The following is a 21,316-nucleotide window of genomic DNA, read 5'->3' as shown; positions in this document are numbered from 1 at the left end:
ACACAGGCAGAGGGAGAAGCAGGCAGAGGGAGAAGCAGGCTCCACGCACCGGGAGCCCGACGTGGGATTCGATCCCGGGTCTCCAGGATCGCGCCCTGGGCCAAAGGCAGGCGCCAAACCGCTGCACCACCCAGGGATCCCCCTCAGTCTGTCTTTGAAGGCTTGTCTTGTATCACTGGGCTTCTCAAGAGTTCCTTGCCAAGCCTTCTCTTTCTCTTTGAGGGTACCAATACCCACAGCTTCAATTATCACCTATGAGATAATTTCCTCCAAATCCTATATATCTCCAAGTCAAACATACCAAATAAATTCAAGGGCCCATACATTCCCTTAGTCAACAAATATTTAATGAACACCTGCTATATGTAAAGCCCAATAACCACTCATTCTCACCACTGAGATGTCTTAGAATTACTAGAAGTATTTTTCTATGCCCAAACACATTGAGAACTTTTCTTCCAGAAGGGCAATTCAATCTGTATTTCCTAGCATGATAGATGATACCATTATCCACTTGGTCACTCAACCCATAATCTTGGGATTCATATGAAAGGTCTTTCTCCTTCACTACCCACCCATAACCTCTATCAATGATGATGCCCACATTCAATTAGTCAAAAAATCCTAACTTTTAAGCCCTCTGCAGAGCTCAGATCTGTGCTTTCTTCTACAGCTCCTTGTCCAGTGTTTTCGTTTAGGCCTTCATCACTGATTCATTTTAGTCTTCTCTGATATATTCTCCCCACTACTACCAACACCAGACCTTTGTGATATGCAAATTTCACCATTAATTTCTCTCCATAATGCACTTCATAGTTCTAAAACACCTTCAGAATTAAGGTCAAGCTTCTTCTTCTTTTTTTTAAATTTTATTTATTCATGAGAGACACAGAGAGAGAGAGAGAGAGAGGCAGAGACACAGGCAGAAGGAGAAGCAGGCTCCATGCAGGGAGTTCGATGCGGGACTCAATCCCAGGACTCCAGGATCATGCCCTGGGCCGAAGGCAGACGCCAAACCGCTGAGCCACCCAGAGATTCCCCTAAGGTCAAGCTTCTTAGCTGGGCCACAGCACTGTTCTGTGCCTGGTCTTTGCCTTATCTCCTGCCATTATGTGCTCTTGGTCTATACTAAACAAATTTCTGTTTCCCAGAGACCTCACATCCTTTCCTACCTACCCAAGTATATCTGCTTGAGAAATCCTTTATCTTCCCACTATACTACTGTTTCCACTTTAAATGCAACACAGCCTAATGGATGAGCATATGAACTTTGGGGCCAAGAAAACCTGATATCCAATACTGGGAAAATTGCTATTCTTTTGGCCTCAATTTTGTCAGTAGGGTTTTTGTGAGAATCAAATTAAGAATTTGTTGAATAACTAAGAGTTTTGTACTCGTTTCATGCCCACTGGCTGCCAGGCTCCATTCTAGGAGTTGCAGAGGGAGCCTTGAACAAAACAGTCGGAGCTACCTAAAGGGTTTTATATTCTATCTTGCACATAGGAAGTGACAAAAAAAGGTTATAATTATTACTTATCAGGATTAGGTGATAGTTTCTTGGGGGAACATTGCAGTCTTACTTCCTAATTTCCTTTCTGAAGTAGGCGCTCATCTTCCGTGGGCCTATATCACCCTGTATGGTACCATTATTACAGCATTATGATGTATCATAATTGCTGGCATTTTTATCTTGCTCACGACCCCATGAGTTCCTTGAGGACAGAGCCTGGGACTTCTTGTTGTACCAGCTTCTAATACACAAGAGACACCTTACATGTTGTTTTAAAATAACATTTAACACTAAAGAGCGTTTATCATATGCCAAATACCGTGTTAACTGCCTTAAATATATTCTGTAATGTAATCTCCATAGCAACCTATGAAACCAGTATTATTACACCTACTTTCTAGGTGAGGAAAGTGAAGAAACCAAATCTTAAAGATGTAAAGTAACTTGCTCAGGTCACACAGCCAGCATGTAGTGAAACTAAGCAGGTGACCCTGGTCTGCCTGACTCCAGAACCCCAATTTTAATCATGATGTTTGATGAGAGGAGCCATTTCTCCATGGGATAGTTGGAGATGTATGGTCTGCATATATTTTTATTTTAGAATTGCCTATGTACATAAGACAAAAATCTTATTCCACAATCAAATATTCATAGATGTTTTATTTAGCATGGTTATTTTTTCTATAATCTGTGTGACTGTCCTCACCCTACTGAGAGGTGGGGACACAAATAATTTTAAACTTGCCAATTTATAGATAGAGTTAGAGCCTCTTGCAATTTCGACTGTCTTTGAATAGCTCCAACTCTTGGGTGACTGTTCAATCATTTATTTATTTATTTTTAAAGATTTCATTTATTCACGAAAGACAGAGGCAGAGACACAGGCAGAGGGAGAAGCAGGCTCCCTACGGGGAGCCCCATGCGGGACTCGATCCCAGGACCCTGGCATCAAGCCCTGAGCAGAAGGCAGATACTCCACCACTGAGCCACTCAGGTGGCCCTGTGCAATCTTTTAGATAACCTTCCCTGTCCCTAACCCTTCTACCTAGCCATACCAAGCCACTGCTTTTAGTCTTTATTGTACTGGGACCTATCTTGCTTGAAGAGGGAGGTATGGGGCAGGGTGGGGGGGGGTGGGTACTGCTTGAGGTGATTTTTCTTGGAGTTTCAAGTGGGAAAGGAGGTCAAAGTTAGTCTCTAAGGCTAAGAACAAAGCCAAGCCTTTCTATCATCTCCCTTTGGGGACCTGCTTTTGCTTCCTTTCATCTCTTCCTTTCTACACTCAATCGGATTTGGAAGGGGTAGACTCCTTCCTCCCTCTTCCTGCCTTTTTTGCACATTCCCGTATCCTGCATCCTCCTTCCCAAAGTGGAATCTGCCCTCTCCTTTTCCCTAGGGCTAAACAGGAGAATGGCTGCCAGCCTACTTGATTTATGGGGAAAGGAATGAAAACACATCTGCTTAGTATTTTCAAATTATTACCTCGGTTACCCAATGTCTTAGAGGGTAATCACAGGTCTCTGGAGCTCTCTGGGGCCCTTGAGAGGTAACATGGCTCACAGCAGTCTTAAAGGGAGATTTACAAGGACTTTTAGGTACCTCTTTCACCTGACTCACTAACTCCTCCCCTCAAGCCAAATTCTTGGCCATAGTCCTCTCCTTCATGAGCAGCCTAGAACCGTGGAGTATTATCTCCACAAAATAAGTTGATATAGCCGATGAACTATACAATCAAATTCTGACAAATGTAGTCCTCATGATAACACTGTATTACTTAAATATGGGATCATGAAGAAGTAAGCTGTACTAAAGAATCCAAAACGAGAGGATGTACTCTAAAAACACTAAATACTTGATTTGTAGACTACGCTTTTCACCTTCAGACTATCACCAAAGAAAGGGGAAGCTTTTGTGAAAGGGAACAAATTAGTAAGGAAAACGACAACCACGGGGCAGATAACAGAAATAGTAAGAGGAACTCTAGATCTTCCTAGTGATGTCTACTCTCTCAAGCCTCTTCAATCTGCAGTGTATCTTTTACTTAGATATATTTATCTGTGTATTTTGCCAGTCTTAGGTCAGAAGTGGATCCTGACTGCATGAGGGGGGAAAAATCTCATGTAAGCTGAGATATGGGTTAAAACAAATATCAACTTGTCCACTGTGAGTTCACTGGAAAGATAGAAAAATAAAATTTTAAAACATAGCCCAAAAGAAGAATATGAAATAGGAAAAATCTCCCCTTGCTTGAGATTATCATTACCATCTGGGTTGTGAACTATTTGATTCTAATTCTAGAAGCTCGATGCCAGAAATAACTCATTACCAGGGAGATAGGCTGGAGAATTGTCAGGAATGACAAGGTTTTTTTGTTTGTTTGTTTGTTTTTTGTTTTTTTTTAACTTCTTTGCACAAAATGATAAAGCTGATAAACCATGCAGTGAAGTGAATGGGTGAATCACATAGCCTTGTACTTTCTGCTGCATATAGTAATGCTATCCTTTATTACCCCCCATTTCTTCCCTTATCTCACAAAAGGTCAGAGACTGCTTTTGATAAGCAGAGTATCCTTTTAAGTCCCTCTTCTCTGGAGGAAAGCAGTGGATGCATCTGGGGTTTGTTGAGAGTTTATAATCTAATCCATCGACTTTGCCTAGTACTAGCAATTCTGTTCACAGTTTTTTTCACAGTGGTCATGTTGAGAGTGTACATAAAGTACTTGATTCTTACCTTGATCTATATTTATGAGCCCCCATTAAATATAGATCAGTACCATCCAATCACATTGAGAAAAGCATGTCATTTCGATGTTCCAGTTCACCACTTCCTAATTCTGTGACCTTGAGCAAGTTACTTAATCTCACTAGTTTACTCATTTTAAAATAGGGATGATACTAATAGTACTTGTCTCACTGCCAATGTGTTTGAAAACTGCACTGCAATGATATAGACCAGCTAGAATGTTGAGAGCTTCCAAATACTAAATTGAGTGCTGACTTGTTTAACTCAAATGAGAATAAAATAAATGACAAGGAGTTAATTATCTGTATCAAGAGGCAGTTGAAGAATTTCAATTGGGGAGTCTCGGGTAACCATCATGATCTAAAACGGTGGCTGTTTTTTTAAACCCTCTTTGAGGATTCTTTTGTGCAGAAAATCTCTTCATTTGCAATCTTTAATCTTCACCTTATTAAAGTAAAGGCTACATCGATTAGAAGGAAACACAGCTTCTTCTTAGGTTTTCAGGTTTGGGGCTTCTTTGGGGAGGAGGCTGCTGCTGTTAAAGAGAATGGGGGTGGGGTGGGGAGGAAGCTGGAAATCTGAACCGCCTTAGTCTGGTACATTTTCTGGATCAGGCCAATCAGATCTTTCATAATATATATATATATATATATATATATATATATATAATTTTTTTTTTTTGCAACCAGACCGAGTTTAATTCGGATGCTCTAAGCACTTGGAATTGAAGGAGTTAAAGGGTCTCCCACACCCCTCTGCCTGAATCGGTCTTTTGTGTACACAGCTGCAGTTGGAGCCACGGGTCGGAAAGGAAATGGTTAGAGGAAGAGCTGGTTTTCAGACGAGGCGAGTGTGTGAGGGGGGCTGGGGGTGGCCTGGGGTTTTTCATGCCAGATGTAGGCCTGCCCGGGTGCCTGCCTGCAGCCGCTGGCACCGTCACGCCTCGGCCCTGTGCGAATTGAGGCGAGGTGATGAGTTAGCGGGTTGCTATGGAGACGGGCCGGGCCACGTGACCCGGAGCTGCTGCCGGCGCTCTGACGTCAGCAGCCGGGAGGGCGGGACGCAGGAGGGCGGGGCGGGAGGCGAGCGCGGAGAAGGGAGGCAGCGAGCGGGCGGCAGGCAGGCAGGCACGGTCTGCGCGAGGAGCAGGCGAGCGGGAAGACGAGACGCAGCCACCTTCCTCCCCAGCCAGCCCACCGCGGTTTGTTCCCTTCCTCGGGAGTGCGCCAATGCCTGGTCCGACCCAAACGCTGTCCCCAAATGGCGAGAACAACAACGACATCATCCAGGATAACGGGACCATCATCCCTTTCCGGAAGCACACAGTGCGCGGGGAGCGTTCCTACAGGTAATGGGGCTGGCACCGGGCGCGGCGCCGGGCGGGGGCGCGCGGAAATCCGGCCCGTTATATAATGGAGCGGACCCCGCGCCCGCAGCGGGCTGCCGACGTGCGTTCGCCGGCGCGCTTGGGGTCCTCTGCTGTCGCTTTGCATGTGTCATGCTGGGTGAGCGTGGAGGCTTCACGAATGCAGACGGAGAGCGTTTTGTGAATAGATCTGCCGCCTGCGAGGGGTCTCCCTCCATCGCCCTCCCTGCACACGGATAAAAATGCAAGCCGTCCCCCCCACCCCCCCAGAGGGAGACGGGCTGCAGCACTTCCTTTCGTCCTTTCCTTCACATTTTAAAGGAACCGGTGGGCAGGCTGTGCCTCAAGGCAGGGACTACGGGAGGATGGCGAGAAAAATGTTTGCGCTCGCCCTGGTGTGTGTGTGTGTGTGTGTGTGTGTGTGTGTGTGTGTGTGCAGGAAAGATGGAAAAGATGGAATCCTCTAGATGAAGCTGCGAAGCTGCAGTCTGTGATGTTAAACCGCCAGATTGATGGAGCTTTGTAAGAATTCTGCTCGCTGATTGGTGCAGGGATTGACAGCAGAGGTCACGGTGTCAGACATTCGCCAAAATTTTCTCCCATCGAACCGGTGGTTTATTAGAAAGAAACTGGACTGCAGTGGACCTGGGGGAAACCGGGTGCCGGGAAGCATATCCTTAGGAGTTTTACAGCCTCCGCATGGGTGGGGGAGCCCGCCCTTCTTTAAACGGTAGGAAGGTGATTCCTGCTATTTTGCCGACGTCTGATTTGAGGATGGGACCGATCCTGGTCATTGTGTTGTGAGCTTTTTGATTAATGAGTCGGTCAGTATGGTTGGCATCATTTTTACATTAGCATATCTGGCAATATGTTCTAGTAGATAAGCTCATTAAAATTGTTTGCATTGTTTGATAAGGATAACAATGTAATGGAGAATGCAGCTAGGGTCTGATGCAGCCCAAGGCCAGACTTGAAGGGAGACCGATCGCTTCCCTCATATTTCCTCTGAAGTTCTTTTGTGCGGGGTAGTTATTTTTAAATGTTACCTTGATAACCACTAACAATGCTTTTGCTTCGAGGCAGAGCACACATACCTCTAAAGCGCATCCTCTCAGCTAGTGAGCAACAGGAAATAACTCTTTTCTTTTTTTTTTTTAATGCCTTCATCTAAACGTTCACATGGTATTATGGGTAGAAAATCCAGTGTGTGTAAATATGACATATTTACAAAATAAGGACCCAAAGTACCCCACTTCCTCTCTCTCTCTTTGACCAAAGAAACCCTCTTTGCTGATTCAAAAAGAAAAATTCATAAGCAACCTTTGCCCTGTCATCTCTGGCAGTTATATAAATACTTGGAGTTAATTTTGGCTGTGCCCATGAGGTCTCATGCCTTATGGTTCTAGCTAATATGTTGACATGGCATCCTTACAGAGTCCGGGTGCTTGTTATTCTCTTAATATAAACCAAAATTGGTCCACAGCGTCTGGGACTCTCCTTTTGGAGATCCTTGTGATTGGAACATTGGGTCCCCTCTCTCTCTTACTCATCCACCTTTCTCTGCGAACATTCCAAAGCCTAAAATAGAATTTAAAAACAAAAACCAAAACCTCGTGTTGCTTTTAAACCTCACTTGTTTCAACTGTTCGTATAGGTAATACATTTGAAGCCCTCATTTCTTCAGTGATATAGTCTCTACCATGTAAACAGCAGTTGCTTTTAAGATGGAGTTCGAATTTTACCACATAGGCCAAAGGAAGTTGCCTAGTTGGGTTTTATTAGTCATATGAACAAACTTGAAATGGCAGTGGAAAATGACTTGGTGGAAAGGTTAAATGCTACCTTTTGGCGATAAAATATTGCTTCAAAGTAAAATCGTAGTTACCTTTTCAATTCAATCTAAGTTATTTTCATTTCCTAAATTACTTCCAGTTTGTTTTCTGAGTCCCTTTAACGGAACCTGAAATTAAATGAAAAACAAAACTGAGTTTAAAGAAAATATCTGACTGGACAAATTCTTAAGTCAGTAAGAGCATTATTGCATTTGTGTTTTATATAATAGGATTACTGGACACCATAGTGAGACGTGTCATAGGTTAAATGAAGAAGGAATCCTCCAAAGTTGTATTCGTATTGTGTCATACAAAGGATGTACGCTGAGACAGACATACCCTATGTTTTCTTTGGTCTGCTTTTCTTTCAGAGTGGGATGGCCAGTATAGTATAACTAAGACCTATTTTTTTGGAGGGGCACAGGGGAAGGAAAAATGTGAGACATTTTTCTATCCAGGAAGCGTTCCATAATTATTTTGGCATCCCGAGGCCGGAATAATATTGCCATTTAATTGCAGAGGAAATTTGGAAGGTACTGTGCAAGCCTAAATAGATTTAACCAAATTTTTACTTTGGGGGTGAGTTCATTATACCCTCAAAAATGACATGTGCTTAAAGAGTTCTGTTTGAGTCCCCTGGAGGGCCTGGGTCAGCCCAGAGCCCTAGGATGATCAGAGGAAATTCTCTTCCTGATTCCTTTGCTGAGTTGTAGGGGCCAGCAGGTCCTTTATCTTTGGCCCTATTTTCTACAGTTGCTCGTTAAGCGTAAGATTATCTTCTTGCATTCTTACAAAATCACTGAGGTTAACTTCAAACATTTAAAACAAAGACATTCCTAAAAAATCTACATAAAGAAAAGAAGAATGCTGTTACTACTAAAAGAGGGGACGCTTCCAGGAGCTCCAGGACAAGAGGTAGTACAGGTGAGAAGAGGAGAGGACACCTAGAGAACAGCACTGTTCCATCCAGTACCATCCAGTAGCTGCTCTTCCCAGCCAAAGACCTTATTGTCATGACATTTGCACTTGGTTGTTTATAGATAAGGGTCAAATATGGTTCATGACCCAGATATCTTACTCCAGGTATCTCTGTGAAAACTGAGGCCATTTTTACAGCCTGGACTGGAGAGGGTGGCAGGCACACCGTTACTGAAACACATGTGTACTTTGATTAGAAGAGCAACTTCCCGGGGATCCCTGGGTGGAACAGCGGTTTGGCGCCTGCCTTTGGCCCAGGGCGCGATCCTGGAGACCGGGGATCGAATCCCACATTGGGCTTCCGGTGCATGGAGCCTGCTTCTCCCTCTGCCTGTGTTTCTGCCTCTCTCTCTCTCTCTCTCTCTCTCTCTCTATCATAAATAAATTTTAAAAAAAATTAAAAAAAAAAAAGAGCAACTTCCCTTAGGAAATTATCCCTCCAGTAGTAATTTCAGTCGAAAGGAGCCAGTGCGTAAATGGCTGAGCAGAGCTGTGCGGATTTTTCTAACGTTCATGTACACTACTGTGAGATCGCCTTCTTGGACTTAGCTTCCTCATTGCATTTATGAGCACTAGAAATCCATATATTTTAAGAGCTGCTTAAAAAATAAATGTGGTGTGGGCCATTTGAGGTGACACTGTTTAATTCACAGAGCATGAGAGTCGTGCTCTGGCTCTCCCTGGAGAGGCTACTCCCTATAGCTCTGTTTCATGCAGATGCTAGTAGGAAATGAGATTTATTAACTGGCCCTCTGCCCACTGCATTTTGGTTTGCATACTCCAGGCTTTTAAGAACAAATGTATAAGTCCAGGGGACTGTTTCCACATGGGTCTTTGAACTTGCAACTACAGTAGCATAGGTTTCTGAATACCAAAAACCAAAACCAAAAAAAAAAAAAAAAAAAAAAAACCACCAAAAACAAAAAAACAAAATCAGCTTGGCCCCAGGACATGGACTGTAAAGAAAGGCAAAACTGAAATTTAAGCCTAAAGCATTGGCTCTCCCACCCAACTTTGCCAGTTTTGAAAAATGAAGTTTTAAGAAAAACAAAAAGAAATACTGTGTATGTGTAAAAGACAGTTGTGAAAGCATGTCCCATTTAATATAGGCTGTTGTAGCCTGACTTACTTTGGTAAGAAGATAGGATTTCAGATCCTTGCTCCTTGAATCCAGCAAAGTTGGAGACACAGCAAGTCTAACTTCACTTATCTGTTCTGTACACATTCATATTGCCTAAGTTTGCTGCTGTCATAGGAAGTTTCTAAAAATAGTGAGTTTTGTCCTAATTTTTCTTTATATTTGTAAAAATCAAAGGATTACTTGATGCTTATTAGGTGCCTAATTTTTAACTTCTTCATCAGAACTTCTGTTACAGGACGCTCACCCCGCTTAGCAGGGATTGTCACTGGTAGTATCTTTTTCAGTGTTAGCGCAACAGTGGCTTGAGATGGTCCCCTGAATTTAGGAGGTTGATTTCCATATGCCCTAGCATTTCTATATTGATAGGGACCTCTTGAAGCTGCAATGAGTAACCCCTTAGTTTAATGGAGGGGGAAATATTAGGGCTGATATAAATATTCCATTTGGTTTAGAGAATTTGACAAATTTTTGAGGGTCTACTCTTGCCAAGGTCTGTGTTAGATGCCCTGTGAGTACTTGAGTCCTAGCAAAGTTAGGTGTATAAACAACTCCTTTTGTAACAGATTTACCTTGTTGTGAATATTTAGCTTGGTCTAATAGCAAAAGTAGTTTGCATTTCCTCAGTCCACAAAGACTCAGAGAAGAAAAATATGCCCTCAAAGCCAGTATGCTGCAGGAAGCTAAACAATGCAGAAGACCAAAAATTTTGGTGAGAAGAGTATAGGCTTTATTTTTTTTTTTTTTATTTATTTATGATAGTCACACAGAATGAGAGAGAGAGGCAGAGACACAGGCAGAGGGAGAAGCAGGCTCCATGCACCGGGAGCCCGACGTGGGATTCGATCCCGGGTCTCCAGGATCGCGCCCTGGGCCAAAGGCAGGTGCCAAACCGCTGCGCCACCCAGGGATCCCGAGTATAGGCTTTAGAATCAGAATTTTTTCATTGGCACAGCAAGGTGCATGTTGGGCAGCAGTGGAAAAGAAGGCAAGGACTTTGAAAGGCAGGCAGGGTAGTCAGAACTTGAATATTGAAGGCCACTGAAAGCTCATTAATTGAAAAACGCATAATGCTAACAGAAGTGCATGCTGGAATTTATCTCCTGTTGCAAAATGGGAGTGGAGGGGGAAATGAGAGTCCTCCAGTGCCCTATCCTAGAAGGCCGGAATTGCTAGAGAATACTTGATTTGCCATGAGAGAATTCTCAAGCTCTACCATAGACATCTAGGTGTACATTCCTGGCCTGAGTAGAAGCAGTCAATGCACCTTCACCGCCTTAGGCCTGGCGCTTAGATCAGACAGTGGCTTTGGGATTTGCAGAAGCCCACTCCATGGTTAGCTATAGAACTTTGGGTGGTGGCTAGTGTATAGAGCTCACATTCTTCCAATCCTCCCAGACTCAGAAGCAGGATATATGATACTTCATTGTGAAGGATTCTTCTGAATCATTTAATGCCATAAAACGTACAGACATAACAGATGAAGCTTCCCAGGGTGCTCCATATGGCCGCTAGAGGGTGATCCCCTTAATGGCAGGTTCTGGGGAAGACTGAGAGTTGAACCTGGATTAAGTAGATTTGTTTACTTTGAAATTTTGTCCCTTTCACCTCAGAGGAAAAATTGGCTTGTTCCTCTCTTGGGAAAAGTACCTTTTTTTCCACAATGAAATATGTTAGAATACATATAGTTAGAAGAGTTTCATTCTTCCTCACTTTAGCTTATCATTCAGCTGTCAACCTCCATGCTACTAAATTGGATGTGTCCTACTCTCTAATGTCTTACACACTACTCTGGCAGCCCTCATAACACTCCACACACATCCCATCAGGGTCATATGAACCTTTTTTCTTAGTTCATTTAAAATTCTGACTGTTAAAAAAAATAAAATAAAATAAAATTCTGACTGTTTAACCTCCGTATTTTGGGCCCCTGGAATTTATATTTTGTTGAGAGAATTCTTTCAAACTGGAAACCTATAATTCATATAGGCAAAAACTGAAATTACCCACCTTTTTACCCTATAGTGTGAGTCAAATTTTTCCTAAATATGTTTTTGTTAAATGTATCCCCAAAGGTGTTCGTTTATTTCAATGAAAGTAAATAGTGGGGTAAAGGTTAAACAGAGTTTTATAGGCCATCAAGAAATAATTTTTTAGTAGGTTACTAAAAAAAAAAAAAATACTTGTGCGTTTTCAGTGTCAGATAGATCTCCCCTGGCTAATTAGAATTTTGCTCACTTGAACCAGGACAAAGTTTATTCTTCAGGCAGGATTTTTGTGTGTGTGTGTTTCTAAAAGAGCAGAAGGTGGTGGTATGTACAGAGGATAGTGAATGACTCCTGTTAGTGATGTAGTTTGTGTAGTTTGTCCTTTGTGTAGTTTGTCCAGTAAAGAAAATATGACTAGAGCTCAGTTGTTATTTCTAGACCTGACTTGGTTCAGGAGGGAAAGTATGTCAAAAGAATCAGGCTTTGGGGGGCGCATGGGTGGCTCAGTTGGTTGGGCATCAGCCTTGGGTTCAGGTCATGATCTCAGGATCCTGAGATCGAGCCCTGTGTTGGAACTCCCTCTCCTCCCCACTCATGTGCTCTCTGACTTAATGTGCTCTCTCAAATAAATAAATAAAATCTTAAAAAAAAATCAGATTTTGGCTGTGACTTGGAACAGAAGAGGAAAAGGGCAAGAGATTTGAGAGAGAGAGAGAGAGAGAGAGAGAGAGAGAGAGAGAGAGAGAGAAGTAGGAGTTAAAAATATATAGTGTGCATTGATCGAAGTCTCTAAAACTTGTGACCTCTTGTAGAGGTCCTGGCCAGTGTGTGTTGTTGCATAAGCCTGAAATTCTCTTCCAGTGTTCTTCCTTAGATTACTGTGATCCCATTTTTTTTAGAAGTACTATTTGTTTTTGTTTTGCTTTGCTTTAAAGACATTAATTTTTTCTTTAGTGTCAGCTTATCCTGGCAAAGCCCTGAGTGGAAGTCACTTGTCAAAACTGCCAGAGGCATGAACTTGTCAGAGAGATTTTCTCACACTCAGTTTTACTTTGATTATAAATACTAGTATTCCTTTATTTAAGAGCCCCCCCCCACTCCCATGATTCCTTGCAGGGTTTGTATGTGGTGGTCAACAAATCAGGAGAAAGGGAAGCTACTAAAGTGGGCTCCACCCCCACCACATCTATTTCCCTTTTGTCGTTTTGAAATAGCCAAATCTGTTTTTAAGTTGTTGTTAATGTAGTTTTTTAAATTCCACTTCTGGATTTTACACAATAATAGAGATTTAAGCCCAAATTCCCAGTTTGTTTCAGGAACACAGTAAGTGTTCCTTCTATTGCCACCCTCCACCCCCCCTCAGTGCAGAGATAAATAATGCACAGCCCCTTCTGGAAAAGCCCCTTGGGTCAGAGACAGCACTTGGTGGGAGGCATCTGAGAAGGGGGGAACCCACACCTGACCCCAATAAAGTAACTTTGTGATCACTGTCCTAATACCCAGCCAGGGGTATAGTGATTAGTCCTGTAATTTTCAAAAGCTTTCAGAAATGGAGCATGTACGTGAAAACTGAATGTCTGTGTCGCCTACCATGACCTCTGAATGTAAGTGTTAATACAGCCACGAGGCACAAGTCTGAGCATTGCCAAGTGGCTTGCATAGTAAGGTTCCTTCACCCTGACAGGAAGGCGCTTGAGAAAAGTGAAAGGTTTATTATCTCCCTTGATCCCCAGATTTTTAGGATAGTTGCATTGACCATCACTGGGTTAAAAATAGTACAGTATACTATTAGGCAAAAAGACAAATGAGAACATCTATTCCCATTTACACAATATGCTCAGAGAAACGAAGGGCATATATAAAAGGAGACTAGATAGATAAGTCAGTGTGTACCTTTTTTGTTTTTTTAACTGGCATTATGTAAATGGATTACCTAATCAGTGGTGGTTTAACACTTTAATAGCACGACTTTAAAAAATCAAGTGAGTTTTCATTTTAACCATGAGGCTTACATGCTGAAGTATGTTTGGGAAACATCTCCAAATACTTAGGAAGTCTCGTGGATGATAGTAAAGATTGGCCTAATGCCGGTACTCCTCTTACATTAAAACCACATCACAAGTCACAAATGAAACGTGCCCCTCCGGCATCTGCCCCGGGAGGTTGCACGCCCAGCAGCCCATCATCCGGATTTTGTTTCATTTTCTCCTGGGTGCTCCAGAGCTGCTGCCTGTGCTGATCTGTGATGTGTCCAGCCTGTTTAGTATGCTCCGTGAATATTGCACTAACTGCAAAGTAATCCTCTGTGAGATTTCTTTCTTGATACCCTCTTTGAATTTTTGTTTTCTTCTCTTCGTTGGAGCACCTGCTGTCAGGTACCCTGCGGACCCTAAAGCTGGAGGTTACATTGCCCATGCCTCCCCCCCCCCCCACTCTGCTGCAGTCCTGTGGGCCTCCCTGGCTCCTGGTGCAACCTCCCACCTTCTGGAAGTTATTGAGCAATATCTGGCCTTAATGTGACCCCTGTGATAGTGCCACACAGCCATCTGCATTCACAGCACCAGCCCCCTCACCCCCTAGTCTGGGGGAAGGCTGAGTGAATCCCCATGGAGACTGACCAATTAAGAATAAACAAAAGGGAAGCTTTGAATGCATTATCCTAGCTATAGGGGACTGCTCACCATCAATAACCACGAAATAGAAAGCTTGTGGAGCTGGTGGGCTGAACATCTTGCTAAGAGGGGGTGTGTGGTGGGTGCACGGAGGGGTGCGAGCCAGGCGGTGGAGTGAGGGCTTCCCAGGTGGGTGTGCCAATCTCTCCCTCTTCCCTCTTGCTGTCTCGTCCTGTGTCTGGGAGCAGAGTAAATCTGCCCCTCTAACACTAGTTCTCCAGCGGGAGGGAGAAAGAGAGGAGAGCCTTCAGCCACCTAGGCAGAGGGAATGTGGACCTGTAAAGTGTGTGCAAAATCCCCTAGTAGTGGGGTTAGCAATGCACAGTAAATTGAAAGGCAAGTTTGGTGTTGGAGAAGCCGGATGTTCTCTCTCTAGGATTTCGGCCAGGCAGATAGCATCGTTATAATGCTGACTGACAGATATCAGCATGAATAACAACGAATGGATTTCCAGCCTGTGTGATGAGTGTGGACAGGACTGAGGAGGTAGCCTGTGCCATCTAGCACCTTCGTTCCTACTCCCATGTTAAAACCAGTTGGGGTTCTCCAAGTCCCCACTGCTTTGGAGAAGTAGGGAGTTGTAGCAGGCCAAAGTTAGGCTCTGGTGAGAGACTTTCTATGCCAACCGCACCCCTTTCTAACTATATGATCTAGGGCAAATTTTTTAGCATCTTAAGCCTCATTTTCCTTCTGTCCAGATGGAGTGCCTGGGTGGCTCAGTCGGTTAAACGTCTGCCTTTGACTCAGGTCATGATCTCAGGGTCCTGCTCATGCATGTGCACTCTCAAATAAATGAAATCTTAAAAAAAAAAAAAAAACCCACCAACCTCACAACCTCACAGAGTTCTTAATGAGGATTTAAATGAACAGCAGAATATAAAGCATGCTAAGCAATGACTGGTGCAAAGTAAACGCTTTTTCTCGTGTCAGCTAGTGTTGTCATTTGGAGTTCAGTCTACTCTGTCACTCTTTGTCTGTAATCATCTATTATCTTTGTGGCCTCAGTATCTAGCATAAAACCTGGCATGCAGCAGATGTTAAAAGTCCAAAATGAGTCTTGAAAAAAATTCAAACAGATTAGGCTGTAGTCTTTTCCCCTTTATCAATTTTGGAATTAGCTTACATACAGTAAACTGCATCCATTTAGAGTGTATGATTCAAGTATGTATGCCCTTGAAACCATCATTCCCAGAAGATGCCTGGGACTCCTCTTTGTCCATAGCCCCATGTAACCACTGCTTCACTTCATCACACATGGTGGTAATTGCTTACATGGTCACCACACAGTAGGTCACATTTGATATAAATGGAACCATACAGATTGTATTCTTTAGGGTCTGATTTCTTTTACTCAGCATAATTTTGAGATTCATCCAGATTGGATTTATCAGCAGTTTGCCACTCTTTGTTGCTGAGTAGTAAGCCATTGTATGGCTACACCATATTTTATCATTCATCAGTTGATGAACATTTGGGTTGTTTCCAGTTCTTAGCAATTATGCATAAAACTGCTGTGAATTTTCACATACTAGTCTTTATGGGAATATGTTTTCATTTCTCTGCAATAAATACCTATGAGGGGAATGATGGAGTCATAGAGTCAAACCTAAGAAACTACGAATGTCCAAAGTCATCGTGCCATTTCATATTCCTGCCAGCAGCATGTGAGAGGTCTAGTTGCTTCACATCCTTGACAACAGTTGGTATTGTCAGTCTTCTAAATTTTGGCTATCCTTACAGATGTATAAAAAGTATCTCATTAAGATTTTAATTCATATTTTCCTGGTAATGAATGATGTTAAGTGTCTTAGACGCTTATTGGCTTTTTGTGTGTCTTTAGTGAGGTGTCTGCAGTCAGTTTTCTTTTTTTAAAAATTAGATGTTTTATCCTATTATTAAGTGGATTGTAAAAAATAAATCCTGATACTGTAATATAGTCTTGTCGTAGATTTTACTGGATATGAGTCTTGAGTTCTTCTTAACCTCCATATAGACACCTCAAGAAAAAGAATAGTTGATTTTTCTGGTCTTTGTCTACAGTGCCTTTTCTAGCAGTTAGGTCCAAGTGCCTGTGAGTACATATTCAGTGATTCTATTAAAATAGATTTCTAAAAAGTGAAATGACAGGATTATTCTTCGAGTTCAGGGGAAAAAACAAACAACCACTATACCCCCTTAGAAGTTGCATATGAATAAGTTAAATTTAAAAGCTAAGTTTTCTCTGACATCTTGATAGCTAGGGGATGCTTTTATAATTCTGTGGAGAAGAACCCAATGATTACATAGGTATGTTTTTTTTTTTTTTGTATTGTATGTCCCCTTAACGCTGGATCAAATTTTCCACTCTATGTTTGAGGAAAATGTGTGTCGAAATGTTTTCTTCTTTAAAGGTAGCAAGGAACAATTTTCATACTTAAAAACTTTTGCCCAGAGTAGTTAAAGAGAGAGAGAGAGAGAGAGAGAGAGAGTGTGTGTGTGTGTGTGTGTGTGAGAGAGAGAGAGAGAGAGAGAGAGAGAGAGAGAGAGAGAGAGAGAGAATTTGGAGGCAAATATCCTCCAACTCTTCCTCGATGTATTCTCATTTTAATTTGGCAGCTTTGTTCTATGCCAGTTTGACTCCTAAATTCTGGAAACTCCTTAAGTAGAACTGAGAAACTGGGAAGCTAACATCCAGTAAGGTCTTTGGTTTACCTGAAAGGATCAGCTGAGGAACCCTGTGATTTTTGACAGAGTGGGGATGCTTAGTTTCCAGAATCTTTGCAGCCAAAAGCCAAGTTTCTTAACCATGTATGTTTCAAAATCCAAAGAGACTATAAAATATAAGGTCATTTATGATTTTGCAAATGCCATAGGTCGACTAGTAAATTTTTTTAGTTTAACCTATTTCATTTGCCATTTATTCATCTTATTGCAAAACTTTCAGGCCAAATTCCAGATAAGCTGCTGCTTCCATGATGGCAGTAATGTCTTGCTATCTAGGTTACAGATTATTTTCTGTGTTCTGGTTGGGACTGAGCAGGTCACAGGCACTCAGATAATCACTTGAGAATTGAGTGTGTTCTTTTTGCTTTAATTGAGGTTGTTCCATGAAAGGAAGCCAAATACCATTAGACAGGACATCCTGTGATTCCCTTAGTTTACGATGGCCAAGGACGGGACTTTTTTTAATAATATAAGATGATTTCTTGTTTCCTTTTCTGTTAAAATGGGAGCCCAGAACCAATGATGTCCATTTGGCTTTAAAGAGTCTAACAAACAACTGAACCTCCACCAAAAATCACCTGAAGATTTTTAGAATGTGAAAAATGTCCATGTCTTTTTATGTGAGCCAACAAGGATTTGGTCATTGTTAGCATTTAAGTGACCACCAGTTTCGTCTTGAAATAATAATTAACTGAAAAAGAGGAAATGACCAAACTAGAAGTTCTTGGAGTTAAACATGCTACCATAAAAATTATAGAATCAGGTACCTTGCAGTACACCCACCTACACAATGAAATGTAGTGCACATATTACACATGAAGAAGATAGAAAAATAATCACAATATGTTAAGAGAATCAAGCTGATTGTATTGGTTTTCCAGGCCTGCTATAACACTATTACCACAAACTAGGTGGCTTAAAATTTATTCCCTCAAAGTTGTGAAGACTAGAAGCCTGAAATGAAGATGTTGGAAGGGCTATGCTCCCTCTGAAGGCTCTGGAGGGGAATCATTCTTTGCCTTTCCCTGTCTGATGGCTCTGTGTGTTTCCAGTAGCTCCCTCACTCCAATCTCTGCTTCTGTCATGTGACCTCCTTCCCTGTGTGGCTGGGTCTGTTTCCACATGGCCTTCTTAAAAGGACACTAGCCTTTGGATTTAGGGTCCTAATCCAGTATAACTTCTAACTAATTATATCTGCAAAGACTGTTTCCCAATAAGATCATTTAGGAAGGTTTCAAGTGGATGTGAATTCTGGGGGCGGGGGCGGGGGTCACTGTTCAACCTATTGTGTGTGTGTGTGTGTGTGTGTGTGTGTGTACACACACATATACCCATTTTTATATGTATAGAATTCATACATCGCACACATTCCTATAAAAAATAAGAGGTCTTTAATTTTCTGGGTTTTTTTATAGTGAAAAAATACTGTTTAATATAACAATATTTTTTAAAATAGTACTTTGACATCACATTTTAAAGTTTTTTTTTATTAACCTCCTACTTTGAGTTTGTTTTCTGCACCTCATCAAACTGAGACACTTAATCTTAAAATAATCTTTTGTAATATTTATACACAAATATGTATATGAGTCAATATTTATGGTATTGTGCTTATTATGCTTATTATACTGTAACAATAGCTAAAATTGAACTAAAGCAGATCTTTAAGATATTGAATAAACCAGTATAATACTTGCTATCTGATTTAAGTCTGAGGAGGCAAGAAAAAAAAAAGTTATACTCAATTGTTGAATTCAAATCTAATTTCTTAAATGTTTTAAAAGTCTCTAAATCAAATTAATCTTAGAAACTAAACCTAGAAGCTAGGCATGGGGTTAGGATTTCATTTGTTCAAATTGGCTCAAATACTGGGTAACTCCTAACATACATTCTCTCTAAAACTAACTTCATCCACTCACCGTTCTTATTCTTTAGACTTTTTTAATCTATAGTAATAGCTCTAGTTATTTAGTCAAATGGTTCATAAGGGCTTCGCCTAAGTAATTTCCTTTCCCTTAATTAGTGCTGAATGCTCATTAATCACTTGCTGTTTTTCTGTCTTTAGATATCTTAACAAAACACTCTACACTCAGTAGAGACTACGATCCCCCACATTTGTTAAATGACAACAGTTTTAAATTTTGTCATTGGTCCTATAAGTTCTCCTACCAGAGACCTGCGCAATCAGAAAGGGAGGCTTCAATTTAAGAAACTCCATGCTTCTACTTTTTAACAAACACAAAGCTTTTGCCATGTATCTGATCTTATTTCTGCATCCGATTCAGTTTGGACATGGCACAGATTTTATCCACTGTTGACTCAAATGCTCAATACCTGTACTTCCCTTGGAGACTCACTGTGTTAATACACTGATGCAAGAAATGTTCTAACTTTTGACTTGTAGCAAAGCAGTAGACAGGGAAGTGGAGGGGTATTGCAAGGTGTGTATGTAAACTGATTTTTGTTGGGTGCATCTGATACAAAAGTCTGTTGGGGGCACCTGGGTGGCTCAGGTCGTGAACCCAGGGTGCTGCGATCGAGTTCTGCATCAGGCTCACTGCAGCGAGCCTGCTTCTCCCTCTGCCTATGTCTCTGCCCCTCTCTGTGTGTCTCTCATGAATAAATAAATCTTAAAAAAAAAAGTCTTGGTCTCTTCATTACAGTAATAAATGGTAGATGAGTTCATTGTTTAAAAGGAAAACAAGGGGTGCCTGGGTGGCTCAGATAGTTAAGCATCTGCATTCAGGCTCAGGTCATGATCTCTCGGGGTCCTAGATCGAGCCCCATATCAGGCTCCCTGCTCAGTGAAGAGTGTGCTTTTCCCTCTGCCTCACCCTCCCCACTCGTGCTCCTGCGTGTGTGTGCTGGGGCGCGCACTCTCTCACACATATCTTTTTAAAAAATAAAGCAAGACAAAATAACATGCACCTCTTCTATTCCAGTATACAAGGAAGATAGGGTTGGTATCTAGTTGCCCAAAGAGTAGGGAGGAAGAGAGAAGGATGCACTGTGACTCTGGGGTGGAATTACAGGAAGTCAAGGGGGAAATCCATTCCAACCAAAATGAATCCTTTTACCTGGGAAAGGAAGTTTTGGGGTCGATGGCCTGCAGAAGCGGTGACAAAACAGTGTGCCTGTTTTTGATGGTGTTTCCTTATTGCAACACCAATTTGGCTGAACATTACTAATCTTAGCTCAAAAAGACTGAAATTAACATTTCCTGTTCTCCTAATGTGCAGCCATCTTGTATGTAATTCACAGGATGTTCTCTAGGGTGGGAAGCAGGTTCCATAAAAAACTCATCAGCGCCTTGTCTTATATATGTATTATTTATGAAGTTTAATGTTATACTGTTTCTCCAGTTGGCCATTTTGGTTCTGTGTCAGTCTACTATGAAAATAATTAAATAGCAAGGGATATGTATGTACATTACCCATTTGGGAGTCAGATTCACCAAAATGTATTTTAACACTGGCCTGCACATCCCTCATCCTTTTAGGCTTAATTTTATTGGTATTTCACTTTCCATTTCCATCTCAAAAAATTCTCATAAACTTTTCATAAATGAATTTTATTGTAGTACAGACCTTTGGATAGGCCCTAACCTCTAAGAGTGAGATACCAAGAGATTTATTTTTTTAAATAGATTTCTCTAAACATCCAGTCAAGATACCAATCTAATGTATTTTATTAGGCTTAAAAAAGTTATAAGCAGTAACGTATGTGGTCTCCATCCATTTTGATTAAATGAATACAAAAGCATACTGAAAGAGTATCGTCCAAAATAAGTAGTAACTAGAAATGTGAAGTATGGTGATTCCTAAAATATTAGCATGGCTTATATGTTACAGCTGGCAGGTTTTTGAGCCAAAAATTGTTCCCGGCAATAAACTAAGTAGTCACCCAAATCTCTACGATTCAGGCTCTTCTTCAGGAAAACTCATTTGGTTGAAGTGAAAATGTACAATGAGGCCTTGGTAGAACTATAAAAAGGAAAAATGGTTTTATTGAAGAGCACAATTGTGTCTCATTTGGAGTTCTTTTTTCTTCCCACTTACTCTAATGACATAATAGAGTAGAAAGGGGCTTTGTTGAGAAAGTCAAGAATCCTAGAATCAGCGGTAGCTCCAAATCCCAGTTCTTCCACTCAATTGCGACTGACTGCAAGTCAGTCACTAAACCTGAGTCTGTGTGTGTCTTTTCCCACATAATGGCACAAAAGCAGTAGCTATCACATAGCATTGTGAAGACGAAATGAAAAAATGTGTTACCTACTTCCCTAAAGAAAAGGACATCCAGATTGATGAGGCATATGTGTCCAAGTTTAAGAATCCAGCTGATAGTCGCTCTGGAGCCAGAACCCAGTCAGTGCCTGTTATTCCTAGAT

At 41.6% G+C, this 21,316-nt stretch overlaps 1 protein-coding gene across 6 annotated transcripts in view; it reads left to right on the top strand.

Annotated features, from left to right (window-relative positions):
- The window catches only part of MAPRE2 (microtubule associated protein RP/EB family member 2), a 153,966-nt gene that overhangs the window by 53,874 nt on the left and 78,776 nt on the right, over window positions 1-21,316 (top strand). Inside the window, exons 1-2 of one of the 6 annotated variants that reach the window (XM_055324166.1) lie at window positions 4,993-5,098; window positions 5,441-5,600. The exons of 3 other annotated variants lie outside the window; for them this stretch is intronic. In XM_055324166.1, coding sequence (XP_055180141.1) covers window positions 5,482-5,600 — 119 coding nt within the window. In that variant the 5' untranslated portion in view covers window positions 4,993-5,098; window positions 5,441-5,481. Of the gene's footprint in view, window positions 1-4,992; window positions 5,099-5,334; window positions 5,601-21,316 lie in introns of those variants that run through there. 2 more of the 6 variants (XM_055324164.1, XM_055324167.1) reach the window with 2 other exon arrangements.

This window comes from Nyctereutes procyonoides, unplaced genomic scaffold, assembly GCF_905146905.1.
Source record: "Nyctereutes procyonoides isolate TBG_1078 unplaced genomic scaffold, NYPRO_anot_genome, whole genome shotgun sequence".
NCBI classification, from domain to species: Eukaryota; Metazoa; Chordata; class Mammalia; order Carnivora; family Canidae; genus Nyctereutes; species Nyctereutes procyonoides.
Note: the sequence above shows the minus strand (reverse complement) of the source record. Positions and strands in the feature narration are given on the sequence as shown.